Here is a 13,952-nt window from a genome sequence, read left to right as displayed (position 1 = left end):
CGTATCATAGACGCGTTAGCTGACAAAGTCACAAAAAACAATGTGCACGCTTCAATGGGGCAGAAGTCTGTGTTTTGTTATGATTCTGAATGTCTAGATAGCTAGTAACTATGACAAGAAGCTGCCATGTGGGGATTCTTAGGTGGCTCGTTTCAGCTAGTTTTATCTTGTTCTTGATATCATGTCTTATTTTGACTGTTGTCATATCTATGCTAATATGGCAAAAATTCGATAGCTAGCTAACCAACAACTGTAACAATGTATTTGAGAGTCAACAAGTGCTCATTGTGTAAATGTATTTGTTTTCAATAAACATTAGAGAGGTGAAATATAGTTTACATGACAATCTAAGCCAACCCTGTATGTTTTGCCCTATAGTTGCTAAACAACCACCCCATCTATGGAGACGCGCAGTTTGACCTACTCCAGGAAGTGACGTCGCAGGCTAACTCAGTGCTGCCCCCTCTCATTGAGTAACTCAAGTTGAAGGTCAACCGGGGTACTGCAGGCTGCCATTAGCAACTAAATTATCCTTATAACCAATGCGCAGTGTGAATTACACCATGACATTCAGGGGTCTCTATTGGGAAGAAAAACATTTGGGGAGCCTAATAATAAAGACACAATTTAAACGGTCAAAATGAATTACCTTTTAATGTGGCATGAACACAACCAGTAAGATAAAATAATTCTGGCATCCAAATTGCATGCATACTCGTGCCATTTCACGAATGGAAATAGACATCTGTTACAAAACACCACAACGTGTTCCTAATGACATTCAGCGATTGTGATTCCTTAGGCCTACATTAATTGATGTGTCTTGCTGACAAATTGACCTTTTTGCAGCCTGAAAAGTCTGGACACCTGAAATGGGGCTGAAACTGTCCCGGGAAAAACAGGATTGTCACCCTAACACACACGGTCAACTTACTAGACTAGTCTACAATGTGTATTACCATCAACTTCTAATAGGCCTACCAGTAGCCAGTGATGTAGTGGTAAAACAAATTGGTGGATAAACTCTGATTGCCAGTCGCAGTAAAAAAAAGTGTGACATTTATCCTCCACTAGACCTACACCACTTCCGGTAGTGTACCCTCTCAGCTGCGCGACGGTGATATTCCGCCCAAACTATGTATACCATGGGCTCTCCAACCCTGTTCCTGCAGCTACCCAGTGCTTAATTTGGGAAACCTGTTTGGGGACATAGATAGTAACATGTTTTCGCAACAAAAAATATTTCGCTAAACTGTTGACTCTGCACGCTCTAGAAAGGAATAAAGGAGAGAGAGGAGGAGATGGAAACGCATGGTGGTGAGATGAGCTATTCTGCATGGCTAAAGGTAATGTGTCTCCCAGTTAATTATGAAAAATCCCTATTATTAGACTACTTAAAATCAAATACAAATTCAGTATAATCTTCTAACCGAAAGAGTCACCTTATAGGCCTACTGTCATTAAAATATAGCCTACTTGATTGGGGGATTGGATGCGCATTGGTGTCTAGCTGTAGGCTAGTTGTCTAGTGATATTGTTGACCATCAGCTGATTCAGGAAAGAAAAATATTGATCAAAAATAATAAAGTGAAATAAACGGTCTACTACTTCTGGCCAGAGATGGCACGGAGAACACCAGTAGCCTACCCACGCGCACCTGGAAAACATAGCAATGATCTCTCTAAACAGCTGACTGACAAAAGCAAACAATGATAAATCAACTGATAAATCGAATGCATTGGAATAAAGGCATTTTTTTTTATCAAGGACGAATGGCAAACAAATGGTGTAAATTGGGAAGTAGAAAGGAAAAGACCGAAATTCAGCAATACTGAGTAGACAGCTCTGCCACATCGAGATAAATGGTTTAATCCATGACGGAGAGGTGGGGGTGTTTGTTTCATGTGGAAGCCTTTATTTTTATATTTAACACTGTAAAACATATTTAACACATTTCAAACAAATAGGCGAATGGTTAAATTAGGATTATTTAGAGACCCCCCCAAAGTTGGACTTTTGTTGCATTTAGGAGAGCTGAGCCCCCCTGGCTGTATCGTAATTCGCACCTTGCTTATAACGTCTTCTGTGTGCAATTTAAAAATAATCGGTTAAAGGATATACATTAGGTGTATTATAAGCAATTATTGGTAACATGATTGCCTTTCAACCATTTTTTTATTTGCATGAAAATCTACCAAATTCTTCCATACATTTTAATGGGGGATCCTGTTTTCTGCTAACAATGCCAGCAGTACCACGGCCGGCCTTGAACTTCAGTGGCTTCAATGAGAGGGGGCAGTCGTTTTCCCCTGACGCACACACAGATACACACACAAATATGCATGCATTTCACACATGATCCAAGCCATTATCATCCAGACACTGGCCCAAAGAGTTAAGAGTTATTACATGTATTTATTTTCTCTCTCTGATTTGTTGTAGGTGTGTTTCTCCTTTGAATGTCCTGCGGATACTACTGTGGCTATGTAGTTAAATAGATGTAATGTTGTCCCTAATAAGTGGAACTGGGTGCTCCGCAGCCTCAAGCACCAACACACTGACCCAGTTCAACCTTCAGTCTCAACAGGTACAATTTGGAATGAATACACACCTGTGGAGTTTGTTTTGGCAACCCACTGTGTGTGTGTGTACATGTACGGGGGTACACATCCGGGTTTCCAAGTGGGTCAAACCATTTAAAAACATTTACATTTCTCTTTTTGTCATTCGGATTTCCAAGTGGGTCAAACCATTTAAAGAAACAAATAAAATCTCCAGATTGGATCATACTTTCTCAATGACGTCATTCACATTTTTCTCAGAGACTGCATCTGTTAATGAGCGTCAATGAGTGGGTTCAATTTCAAAATATGGCATACCGGTCTTAGAAGACGAATAGCACATTCATTTCCTATCAAACGTTACAGGAAATATATAAAGGGAAGTCATCGGAGCGAATAAAATAGCCGTTCTCGTGTGCGTAATTTCAAGAGGAACCACCGCAGCAAGGGACCTTTTAAGGACCTTGAGCCCTTACAACGACTTGATGCGCAAAGTAGAATAGGATGCATAACCACCTATACCTCTTCTCCTCACAAGTTTTTGTGTGTAAATAAAAGATGCCAAGAGAGACGTATGTATAGGCCGATGTCACTACATTGACAATTATTTAATATTTGGGATAGAAACATTTTGTAGCCTATCCAGAATATACAATATGATGCCGATATATATATAGATATATATATATATATATATATATATATATATATATATATATATATATATATATATATATATATATATATATACTGTATAGAAATAACCAAATCATTTGCCCTTGAGCATGAACACATGACTGAAGTTAAACGATTGATACATGATGAAAACAAAATTATTTGACCCCGTCTTCACCGGGGAAAGACAGGATACCAGCGTCGGTAATAGGCGTGATGGACTCGAGACAGAAACAGGTTGCCAAGGGCTCATTCATAGCTTACTCACATTTCCCTCCTCTGGCAGTTCGGTTCCTCCGGTGTGCTTCTCCTCTTCGAGGCTACGGTCCCTAACTGTCAGCTGCGCCCCTCCATCTTTCGTGTAACAGAGTGAATCAAAATGAGGACTTTCTCCGCGCGTTCTGCGCATAAACTCCAACTTCAAAGCTTGAGTTTTCCCCCTTGATCAATTGTCATTTAATCCATAAGCAAAGGCACTCTCCTATCTCATTCACTCTTCTCCGCGGGTATATGTGATAACCGGTGGCCTGTTGCTGGTGCCTTGACTGGTTGGCACGAATAGCTGTGTGCACCCACGCTGTACACACAGGACCCCAAACTTCTGCGTTTATCCGCGTCGATGCGCATGCCTTTCGACAGCAGCTGCATCTGAAGCCTCAGAGCGACAGCAGAGCTATCCGGTCGAATGTGTTTGACTGTGACCGTTATTTTGGGCATAAATTAGTATTCTATAAATAAAGCTGCAATAGGCTAGTCTCTTTCCCGCGGGGCTCGAGTTGGGTACCATGTGTCCATGATGCAATGCGGGTTCCGTCTGTGTCAAGTGTTTCCCATTACCTCCTTACCTCCTCGTGAAGAAAGTCCAGACGTGTTTGTCATTACCGGGAGCTGCTGGTGCGTTCCTCTTAATTCACCCGCGTCATTTGAGTTGTCTGCAAATAGATATAAAGGCATGGAGGGAATATAATTGTCTGTCTGTCTGTGTCCATCTGTGTGTCTGTCTGCAACCTGCAACGGCGTAGACTCAACACTCAACTTCACACACAGCCTCACACACAGACTGCCTGCCTACACACAAACAGCGTTTTCCTACACAACACAAGACTAAACAATACATTAATTGCACCTGTGGCGATTTTAGCATGTACATCTTGGTGGGGCAAACTCAAAGATGCATGCCAGCAAAGACACAACACAACACTAAACAATACATGAATTGCACTATAACGGCGATAAGCGGTGCCCAAAAACTGCTAGGGCCTACATAAAGCTGTACCAACAGCAGAGCTTTTCATTCCAGCACAATGGAGTGAATCCTTATCACCGCTACACCTGGCTATTGATTACGACATTAATGAGCGAGCGACGACAGACGTAGTCAATATAACTATGTGTTCAGCACTTTTGAAATGTACAGTGACAGAATGCCGAACATGGGCTGCTCTTACAGTATTTCCCCTGTACACCAAGTCAGAACCATAGGATAAATAAAGGGGACATATAAGCAGACAATGAAACCTCTTACAATATTAGATGATGACATTTCTCAAAAACAGGTTATAGGCTACATGTGCAGCACCACCGAGTCAGAACAGTAATGTTAGGTGAAATTAAGAGGTAAAAATTGACCAAATTATTAGGGTGAGGCACATGGGCTACTAACAGCTTACTACACAACATACAGTTAGTATTACTTTCTTAGCTACGGTATACAGATCTCCCTTGCATATTACATCATTTATGCAGCAGCACACAAGACATTTTTGGACTCACCTTGGCTTGTGATGTGCTCACTTAAACATGAAGGTGGCACAGTGGTTTTGTCATCAAACTTTGTCATCAAAGTCTGGCATTCTCTGGGTATATGGTAGGAACTTGGGGGAAAAAAACACACAGCCACTCCATTGAATAGCAGGCTAATGGTTGCTTTGCACTGCTTGCTGTTAGCCACTGATTCTTTCCAAAGACTCATTGTTGAATTTGCGATTTCCAACTTGTTGTGTAATCTTTATGTCCAATGGCCGATGAGCACCGATAAGTTTTATCTATAATTTCTCTTCATTATTTATTTTCATATGACAAGGATTAAAAAGGATTTGCCAGTAGATTGTCGACTTGAATTATGATGATGACTGCTAGCTAAGACTTTGAAAGTAAGATGTTGACATGATAAGTCCAACAAAGCTACTGTATTTAAAATGTGATTTGACATCATTTTATCTGTGGCCAATGACCTTGAGCCTTCTTGGAAGGGTACTCGTAATATAACTCTATGGCAGGACCCAAAGGGCTGACATTTTGGATCTCTACCCTTACTAAGGACATAAACTTCGCGATGACGTAGTGTCCCCATGAGTGACAGAATACTGAGCCAATCACGGCGCAATGCTCCTATTTTCTGCTGGCTCGCCCCACCACCACAGAAAGCACTGAGCTAGACTGAAACACCTGCATTTTGGAGCTGCCTTACTGAAGAAAACAAAAAAAGAGACCATGTGTGTTTGCGGCTTTATTAACTCAATGATATATCATTTTTTACATTGTTTGCAAACTGATATGTGACACGTATTAATGCAAAAATAACATGCCCCCCCAAAATTGATATATTTATATATATACACACACTACCATTCAAAGGTTTGGGGTCACTTAGAAATGTACTTGTTTTTGAAAGAAAAGCACATTTTTTGTCTGTTAAAATATCAAATTGATCTAGAAAAAAGAAACGCACACCTATAAAGGCGAGGTGCTGGCTAGCGGAGCAGAACACTAGAAAATAAAGGAAAGCCGCACACTCTAGGAGCTCAGATGCAAAAATTTTAATAACCAACGTTTCGACAGCTAAGCTGTCTTCATCAGGGTATCATCACAAACACTGAGAGATGAGTCATTTATATAGTGTCAAGAGACACACAGGTGTTTGTAATCATGGCCAAGTATGGCCTAATATCATTGGTTAACTGAAATATTTAAAAAATGGTATACAAGGAACATACAAAAAGACAAACAAATGGATAACATATGATCATAGCATTTGTAGTCTAAAAAGTATCTAACAAACAATTACAATGGCAAAATCACAATAATCACAAGAATGGCTTCAGATCAAAGTCTATGTTGAGACCGAAGGGAGCAAGTGTCAGCAAGTGACCGAAGGGAGAACCATCATTGGGACAACGCACAGATCATTTCTGTGAGCGCTGGTGTGCCATCCTTAACAAGTGCTCTATTGATTTAATGACATTAATTGTTGATCAGTTGAAAAAGGATTTTAGTGAAATGGATAATACGATTAAAGACAAACGCACAGCTCTACAAATAGCTGTTAATGATGATGGCATATTCAATGAACTGATGAAAACTAACCAAGCGCTCCAGGACAAGCTGTCTACAGAAATAAAGGAACTTAAAATCAAGAAATTCAACCAAGACAAAAAAGACAAGGCCGAGGATAAAGTTTATTTTTGGAGAAACCCTGACAAAGGAGGTCCTGCTCTTCTCCATGGCAGACGCAGGAGGGATGACACTTACTTTGATCCACCCCGGTCTGACCAACACTCTACAACCAGCGCCTCATCAGCTTCCAGTGGCAGTTTTTTATTCAACGAGAGACCGGGCCAACGGAAGGGCGCAGGTGGCCGCAGGCACGCGCATCGACGAGATGCCGCACCCGACGGGGTAAGAAGAAACGACTATCAGAGGCAGAGGAGACCGTTCACACGGTCCCAGAACTCACGGGACTGAGTGTCTTTAATTTATCAAGCAAGATATTGAGCCCTGCCCATGTCTCTTTGCTCAATAAAGGGTTATCTTTTGTGCCTACAACACAGTGTAACGATTTTGACGTTAAGGTAGACATGTTTAAGTTTTTTAGAAACATCCGTTTAAGGGAATACTTTAGCTCCCCCAATCCTGACACTTCTATTGAACCAGTAGGTTACTTACCTGTACATACTCCGACTCCTTTTAGAAGCAAGAGTTATTTTGTACCTCCAGCCAATCGCAATCACTCTATCGAGACATATTGCAGACTTGTTGAAAAAGATGTTGCTCATCTCCTTAAGAATAAACAGGACTTCAAATCTTTCCATAATTTATCTAAGGATGAAAAAAAAGCTTTGCTTGATTTACAATCTGATACGTCAGTCCTTATTCGTCCTGCTGATAAGGGTGGGTCGGTGGTACTCATGGATAGGACAACTTATGTAAATGAGTGTCATAGACAGCTACTTGACAACACCTTTTACAAGAAACTCAGAAGTGACCCTACTTCCCAATTTCAGAATACTATCTTTTCTGTCCTAGATGGTTATTTAAATTCTGGTCAGATAACCAAAAAAGAACATGACTTTCTGGCCATCCAACACCCTAAAATTGCCACTTTCTATACTTTGCCGAAATTACACAAGAACGTTACAAACCCTCCAGGGCGCCCTATTGTAGCGGGCATTGATGCAATAACGGCCCCTCTATCTACTTTTGTAGACTTTTTTATTAGACCACTCGCAGAACAGCTCCCCTCCTTTGTAAAGGACACCAGCAGTATGATCTCTATCATTGAATCTCTTGATCCTCTGCCTGAGAACACCTTGTTAGTTACTTTTGATGTTGAGTCGTTATACACAAATATTCCGCATGAGGGCGGTATTGAAGCCATGGAACATTTTCTTTTGCAACGTGACCCTAATGAGCTACCTTCCAGTGCCTGCATTGTAACGTTGGCTGAAATAGTACTCACACACAACTACTTCATGTTTCTAAATGATTTCTTTATTCAGACGAAGGGTACTGCTATGGGATCTCCCATGGCTCCTAACTATGCTAATTTGTATGTGGGTTACATGGAGAAACAATCCATTTTTAACCCTCTCAAAAATGTTTTCTTGCCTAACATCATTATTTGGAAACGGTATATTGACGATATTTTTGTTCTATGGAGGGGTGATGCAGAACTGCTCCAGTCGTTTTATGCTTTTCTTAACTCCTGTTCTGAACATTTGAGATTTACTATGCAATCTGATACACGTCAAATCAGTTTTCTTGATCTTCTGATCTTGTGTGAAGATAATGTTTTATACACTGATCTTTACAGGAAACCTACTGATCGTAACAGTTTGTTGAGGGCTGACAGTTGTCACCCACTTCCCTTGAAAAATAGTTTGCCCTACAGCCAATTCTGTCGAATCAAAAGAATTTGCATTAAACAATCAGATTTCGACAGAAATATGGCTGAGACTCAGGATAAGTTCAAGGAGAGGGGGTACAACAATGATCAGATTAATATTGCCATTGAGAAAATTCAAAACAAAACGAGACATGACCTTTTTCAAGGTCAGTCTCGCAAAAAGACGCATTCATGCGTTCTTACTACCCGCTATTCAAAGTGCTCTGAACAAATTAAAGGAATCGTTCACAAACATTGGCACATTCTGAAATACGATGATAGTCTTGGTAATGTGTTTTCTGATCTTCCCCTGGTCGTATTCTCGCGGGGCAGAAATCTCAGAGACCAATTGGTACACTCTGATTTACCAGCCCAAGATATTCCTGAACAACGCCTATTTGCGCCCATACTGGATGGAAATTACAAGTGTAATGGCTGTGCTCAATGCAATGGCACTTACAAATGTAGATCCTTCAAACACCCCCAAACAGGGAAATCTATCCCAATTAAAGGTGTTATTACGTGTTCCACTAAGTCAGTTATTTACCTTATAACTTGTCCCTGTGGTAAAAATTATGTGGGTAAAACAAAGCGTGAATTAAAAGTACGTATCTCAGAGCACCGTAGCACCATTAGGTGCAAAAACCTGACTTACCCAGTTGCGGCCCACTTTTTGGAGGCAGGCCATTCGATTTCGTCTCTGCGTTATATTGGCATCGAACATGTCACCCTCCCGAGGAGAGGGGGTGACCTTGATAATTTATTGTTAAAACGAGAGGCTGCCTGGATCTTTAATTTAAAGACACTTGCTCCCTTCGGTCTCAACATAGACTTTGATCTGAAGCCATTCTTGTGATTATTGTGATTTTGCCATTGTAATTGTTTGTTAGATACTTTTTAGACTACAAATGCTATGATCATATGTTATCCATTTGTTTGTCTTTTTGTATGTTCCTTGTATACCATTTTTTAAATATTTCAGTTAACCAATGATATTAGGCCATACTTGGCCATGATTACAAACACCTGTGTGTCTCTTGACACTATATAAATGACTCATCTCTCAGTGTTTGTGATGATACCCTGATGAAGACAGCTTAGCTGTCGAAACGTTGGTTATTAAAATTTTTGCATCTGAGCTCCTAGAGTGTGCGGCTTTCCTTTATTTTCTAAAATATCAAATTGATCAGGAATACAGTGTAGACATTGTTAATGTTGTAAATGACTATTGTAGCTTGAAACGGCTGGTTTTTAATGGAATATCTACATAGGCATACAGAGACCCATTATCAGCAACCATCACTCCTGTGTTCCAATGGCACATTGTGTTAGCTAATCCAAGTTTATCATTTTAAAAGGCTAATTGATCATTAGAAAACCCTTTTGCAAGAAATTGAGAAATTGAGAAACTGCCAAGAAACTGAAGATCTCGTACAACGCTGTGTACTACTCCCTTCACAGGCTCTAACCAGAATTGGAGGAGTGGGAGGTCCCGGTGCACAACTGAGCAAGAGGGCAAGTATATTAGAGTGTCTAGTTTGAGAAACAGACGCCTCACAAGTCCTCAACTGGCAGCTTCATTAAATAGTACCCGCAAAACACCAGTCTCAACGTCAACAGTGAAGAGGCAACTCCGAGATGCTGGCCTTCTAGGCAGAGTTCCTCTGCCCAGTGTCTGTGTTCAATCAAATTCAATCAAATCTATTTATGAAGTCCTTTTTACATCAGCCGATGTCACAAAGTGCTGAACAGAAACCCAGCCTAAAACCCCAAACAGCAAGCAGTGCAGATGTAGAAGCACGGTGGCTAGGAAAAACTCCCTAGAAAGGCCAGAACCTAAGAAGAAACCTAGAGAGGAACCAGGCTTTGAGGGGTGGCCAGTCCTCTTCTGGCTGTGCGGGGTGGAGATTATAACAGAACATGGCCAAGATGTTCAAACATTCATAAATGACCAGCAGGGTCAGATAATAATATTCACAATGGATGTAGAGGGTGCAACAGGTCAGCACCTCAGGAGTAAATGTCAGTTAGCTTTTCATAGTGTGGTGGCTAATTTCCGCATTACCAATTGAGGAGTTACAAAACACACCAGTCCGAGTTAAACTACATCTTTAATACTTAATTAAGATACTTTTGCAAAAGTTCTTGACCCCACTAATGCATTCTCTCGAATGAATCATTTAATGAGGTGATTACAGAATGGCTGCAGGGATCTTTTATAGCAACGATACAGCCCCTTCAACGTACATTGACAAACCACAGATACTTAGTAACAGTTCACAAAGGTTAAGTTTTGTATGACAGATATCCATAAAACACATCAGACAGTAACTGCTATGTCAACCTGGTTCATTATATAGCCCAGTATCTGGTCTCCTTAGAACTGTCCCTCCCAGGTACGGTATAGAACGAAAACACCATTTCATGCAATGGCATATATCAATTGTCAACTCTAGATACTCCCATCTCAAGCAAACCCCCTCTTGACCCCACTCCTGGACAGGCTCACTGGAGGGAGTGAGCCTCTAGGCCATATATTATCACAGGATAAGTGTGAGATCTAAGAGACCATGGTCCCAGACACTGCCATAAACCTCCCCACAATAAGGAAAAGGAGGGTGTGACTTGCTCACAGACATTGTGGAGACAAGTCATTGGTTCCCCAGTAATCACGCCATCCCTTCACATGGTTTAAGCATAGGTAAAGACACATTCCCATGACGACAAGTCTGACCTCTCCCCTCTCTGGGCCCCAAGTGTCTGAGCCCCAGCTAAGGTAGACATGCAACTGAAAAGACACCAGAGTCCAATGGACACTTTCTAATGACAAGTACCTCAAATAAGCATATTATACTAATAAAACATCTTAATTATCTATGTTACCCAACTAATTCTGATTCGTCCACGACATTCCCCTCTCAAGGGACTCCGTCCCTTCTAGAGAATCAGAACAGTAACGTTACATGAGAACCAGTGTCTAAACACAGGCTTCATCACAACAGAAAAGAGAGTCATCCCTCTGTGTCTAATGAACATGACCCAAGACACGCATCATGATTCCACTATTTATAAGGCAATGCCTATAGATCAAATAGATTAGGATCATTTTCACTCTCCAGATCAGAGTTCACCCATGGCAGTCACTATGGCATGCTTATAATAGCATCAACATCTTTAGTTCATAACAACAATCAAAACAATCTATCTCTAATACATTAATTTCTTCACCCATTTAGATATTAACATATTCAACTCAAATCAATCCTTCAGTTTTAAAATTCATTGAATTTCCAAATAAAATCATAATTAGAACTCAGTTAATTATCCAACCAAAATTTCAAAATGACATTGCTCAGTGATTCAAATTTGGTCTTATCACTCAAAGTAACAACTCAATTTTAACAAACATCAATATTAGCAGAATGTACATTCATTTTAATATCCAGTATAATTATCCCATAATTTCTACTATTAACAATTTTATCATGATTATTCTACAGATCAGTATCTCAATGCATTCTTAATCTAAATTACTATAATTTTACGTGGTGTAGACCTCTACAATCAACCTGATACCCCAAAAGTCTCAACAGTTTTGGGCACAGTTGACCAAACCCCTCTCTCCAGGCACTGATTCTTCTGGCGTCCTCTTCGTTCTTCTTCAGATAACTTTAAAGTTCAAAGTGAATGACCCATTATAATGTCCCAATGTCAATGTTTCACCTTAGATGCCCATTATGTCTTGTCCATTCGTCAACCAATATACCAGCAACATAAGAATAGTTTAGAACAGCACCTTTCCCCATGCTCACTCCACGTGGACTCCTCTCACACTCCTGAGAGAAACATGAGAGAAAAGCAGTTGATAGCTTAGATCGGATACTGTACACCGGTTGCTGGCTTGGCCATTCCTCTCAGTAGAAATGGTTCGGACAGGGCCATATTCAACGCCTTCGTCACTCCTTCTTCAGCCAATTAGAGGGGGTTTGAGGTACACACACTTTTCGGTCCAATTATCTCTTCCATGCATTAAGATACCGTCTGATGTCACTTTTCATGATAACCTCGAAAGAACAGATCAGAACAACAGTTTAGTTCAGTTAATTAACTACATGATAAATTATTACTTTTACCAATTATTCTTAACACAAATGTCTAAACATTATTCAAAGAGAATAACAACACATTCTATTGAAACTATTCTTTCAAATTGGCTAATACTTCCCATCACAATTTCAACTTCATCGCAGAGCCACAGAATCAGGAAGTTAGACCTATTACCCATCAGGAATAGAACAGAACAAACAACACAACAATACACTCCTTCACATATCACTCAAGGTGTGTAAACTTCAATCCAAATTTCAAAGAACTGAATCCAAAACCTCAAAGAACTGTATCCTCCCCCATTTTTTAACACATAACTCTCCATGAGAGTAATGTATAAAAAAACACTACTACAAATCAAAAGATAAAACAAAATGTCAAATAACATAACCAAATGAAAATCACAACTCTGAAGACCTCCACAAAGAAAAAATTATTTACCCATATGGTCATAGGAAAACAGACTTCAAGCAGCCTACCCTATGAAAAGGCAATGCCCTCTATCACATAGGTCCAAATTCTAAGAACTTTAAATTCCATCATAATTATAAATTTCACGAATTACCTTGAAATCAGTATAACAAATGACCTAAAATGTATTATCCAAATGGCTTTCCCATGAGTCTGATCAGACCACACAGGAAAACACAGACAAAGGTCATAAGTCAAACCACCCCTTCACAGAAATGTTTCTTACTATCCTAGACAAAAAAAATCAAAATCAAACATCATTTTCTACATGTTGTATCACAGGTTACCCAGGACATTTCATTAACAAAAGAATCCACATCTTTAATTAAAACTCAGGAGAAAAACTTCTAAAAATTCCATGTGTGTATACCCCTTTAAGATATTTTAGCATTAAGTCAAATGGAAAACTCACCAATCCCACAGGAAAGAGATAAACAAATCAAACATACTATTTTAAAAACACCAACAAATAGTAATAACAAATGTGTTGTGTATGGGTATTTGCAAACCCTAAAGTAAAAACAAACAAAACATTTCCAGGCCTCTTCCATTTTGGTAGTTTACAGCCTCAATCTCACTCACCCAAGATTATAGCCCCAGGAAACATTCCAAAGAGAGACAATGAAATCCCCATTTTCCCAAAGACAAACACAAAACACTTCGTTAGCATTCATTATACAACTGATTCAGAAACCCAAAAGTTAACTACAAACAAAACCTAATGATAACTCCACTGTACTCCCTCATCATTAATCATTAGTTTTAATCTGCATCAATGTATATGCATGCTTAATTGACCCTTAGATACAATTATCCTGGTATCATTACTAGACCAATGTCCAACAAATATGTGATAGCTTTTTCCACCTTTGTATTGTTTCTGTTACCCCACTAAATGAAAAAAAAAATTATGTTGCAAATGTAGTACATTTCTCAGCGTAAGAAATCAGCAATATTTAATTACAGTCATTTAA

The 13,952-nt window shown here is 39.7% G+C and overlaps 1 protein-coding gene across 5 annotated transcripts in view; it reads right to left on the bottom strand.

Moving 5' to 3' along the window:
- The window catches only part of LOC115169850 (chloride channel protein 2), a 132,650-nt gene extending 128,724 nt beyond the window's left edge, over positions 1–3,926 (bottom strand). For all 5 annotated transcript variants that reach the window (XM_029725880.1, XM_029725883.1, XM_029725882.1 and 2 more), the window contains exon 1: positions 3,505–3,926. In XM_029725880.1, the coding sequence (XP_029581740.1) occupies positions 3,505–3,645 (141 nt within the window). In that variant the 5' untranslated portion in view covers positions 3,646–3,926. The remainder of the gene's footprint in view (positions 1–3,504) is intronic.
- Between the last annotated feature and the right edge of the window lie 10,026 nt (positions 3,927–13,952).

This window comes from Salmo trutta, chromosome 31 (assembly GCF_901001165.1).
Source record: "Salmo trutta chromosome 31, fSalTru1.1, whole genome shotgun sequence".
In the NCBI taxonomy this organism is placed as follows: Eukaryota; Metazoa; Chordata; class Actinopteri; order Salmoniformes; family Salmonidae; genus Salmo; species Salmo trutta.
This window is presented reverse-complemented; position numbering and strand designations above follow the sequence as displayed.